Source organism: Caretta caretta, chromosome 13 (genome assembly GCF_965140235.1).
Source record: "Caretta caretta isolate rCarCar2 chromosome 13, rCarCar1.hap1, whole genome shotgun sequence".
Classification (NCBI taxonomy): Eukaryota; Metazoa; Chordata; order Testudines; family Cheloniidae; genus Caretta; species Caretta caretta.
In genome coordinates this window covers 36,871,985-36,874,214 of record NC_134218.1, presented here as the reverse complement: position 1 = coordinate 36,874,214, position 2,230 = coordinate 36,871,985, and the positions used below count along the sequence as shown (strand labels likewise).

At 41.6% G+C, this 2,230-nt stretch overlaps 1 protein-coding gene across 1 annotated transcript; it reads right to left on the bottom strand.

The window, feature by feature from the left end:
* Positions 1-1,039: 1,039 nt before the first annotated feature.
* On the bottom strand, positions 1,040-2,020 carry LOC125622530 (olfactory receptor 11A1-like). The gene has a single exon (XM_075119018.1). The coding sequence runs from the start codon at positions 1,892-1,894 to the stop codon at positions 1,040-1,042; it is 855 nt and encodes a 284-aa protein (XP_074975119.1). The 5' UTR covers positions 1,895-2,020.
* Between the last annotated feature and the right edge of the window lie 210 nt (positions 2,021-2,230).

Here is a 2,230-nt window from a genome sequence, read left to right as displayed (position 1 = left end):
AGGTTTTTCGCCTTCCTCTGTAGCATGGGGCACGGGTCACTTGCTGGAGGATTCTCTGCTCCTTGAAGTCTTTAAACCACGATTTGAGGACTTCAATAGCTCAGACATAGGTAAGGTTTTTTGCAGGAGTGGGTGGGTGAGATTCTGTGGCCTGCGTTGTGCAGGAGGTCAGACTAGATGATCATAATGGTCCCTTCTGACCTTAGTATCTATGAATCTAAAGCAAGACTAATGTAGGAAGAACTGAGAGAAATTATATTCCATATAGTATGCAGACTAGATGATTGTAATGGCCCCATTTGCCCTTAAAATCTATAGAAAGATAGATAATTCTTCACTGTATTGGAACTGACCTGCAAGATAAATTGTTAAAGGAAAAGAGTGATTTCCTGACCCAAAGACATAGTGACAACAAGGTTTTCTTCCCTCATGAATTTGCACATTTAGAGAAAATATTGCGTTAAGACAAAATAAAAAAATCGGGAATATTTTCATTTCAAGGAGTTAAAAACAAGTTTATTTCAATAGTTTTTGTACAATTTTTTCAATCCATTTTTTTTCATTTCGTTGAACATATTATTGAAATGGCTATTAATTCTTTTCATTTGCCAAACAGTGGATAAATGAAACATTTTAAGAATCCTTTAAATGTGATTTTCTTTGAAAAAATATTAAAAATGTCATGATATTTTTTGCAGAAAATTACATTTTTTGATTATTTTCATAGGAAAAAACACATATAACTAAGGACCACACACATGAACAAGAGTTTACCAGAGGGGTGGGTGTTAAGGGATGGGGCACAGCATGCTGAGCTCTGATTGGGCAGGGATGGTGTCCCTAGCCTCTGTTTGCCAAAAGCTGGGAATGGGTGACACAACGGGAGACACAACGGGTATCACTTAATGGTTACCTGTTCTGTTCATTCCCTCTGGGGCACCTGGCATTGGCCACTGTGATAAGACAGGATACTGGGTTAGATGGACCTTGGGTCTGACCCAGTATGGCCATTCTTATGTACCTCCATTTCATGCAAATGTTAGCAAATCGAGTTTGCCTTTACTGATTTTTGTGGGAAAGGCACCCATTTCACAAGAGCTTTCCTCAGGGCCCTGTTCACCTCCTTGTTTCTCAGGCTGTAGATGAGGGGGTTGACCATGGGAGTCAGGACTGTGTAGAAGACAGAGAATACTTTGTTCAGGTTTCCCATTGTAGCACGATCTGGTAGCATGTAGACAATCATTAGTGTTCCATAGAAAATTGTCACCAAAATGAGGTGAGAAGAGCAGGTGGAAAAGGCTTTTTGCTTCTTGGTGGTGGAAGGGATTCTCAGGATAGAGGCGATGATAGAAATGTAGGATGTCACAGTTAATAGGAATGTGGGAAGGGTGAAGATGGAGGAGAGTATGAAGGTCACAAGTTCCATCTGGCTGGTGTCACTGCAGCAGAGTTTGATCAGAGGGGTGAAATCACAGAAGAAATGATCAATTTCATTTGGGCCGCAGAAAGTGAACTGTGCTAACAAAGATGTTGTGACAGTGCTAGCCAGAAAGCCACTAATCCAAGACAAAGATGCCATCTGGAGGCACAAGCTGACATTCATCTGCATTGCATAGTGCAGGGGTTTACATATTGCTAAGTACCGATCATAAGACATCACTGCTAGGAGAGCACATTCTACAGCTACCAGGGAGCTGAACCAATTAAATTGCATGATGCACCCGCTAACAGAAATGGTTCTGTCCCCTGTCAGGAGACTGGCCAGCATCCTGGGCAGGATGGTGGAGGTATAGCCGATCTCCAAGCAGGACAGGTTCCCCAGGAAGAAGTACATGGGGGTGTGCAGGTGTTGGTTAGCTACAATTAGAACAATGATGAGGATGTTCCCAGACATGGTCACAAAGTAGATCACTAGGAACAGCGGGAAGAGAAGAATCTGTAGTTCAGGGAGATCCCCAAATCCCAGCAGGATTAATTTTGTGATGGGCGTTTGATTTCCAGCTTCTGCATGGGTCTGGAAGTGAAGCTGGGGGAAGAAAAGAAACTTTATAGTATGCTTAGTATTAACTAAGTATCAACTAGTATTGCAAGGAGATCAGTTTTATACAAAATTGGTTTACATGTGTTCCAAATTTTGTTTTTATTTTTTCTTGTGGCGTTTTCACTCGGATCTCTCCTAATGGCAATCATATGGAGGCTCAGTGTCTCTACAAAAACCATTACTGGCTTT

What these genes read in the sequence shown, in the direction of transcription:
- LOC125622530 (XM_075119018.1), bottom strand. Translation starts at nt 1,894, where the DNA reads ATGTCTGGGAACATCCTCATCATTGTTCTAATTGTAGCTAACCAACAC.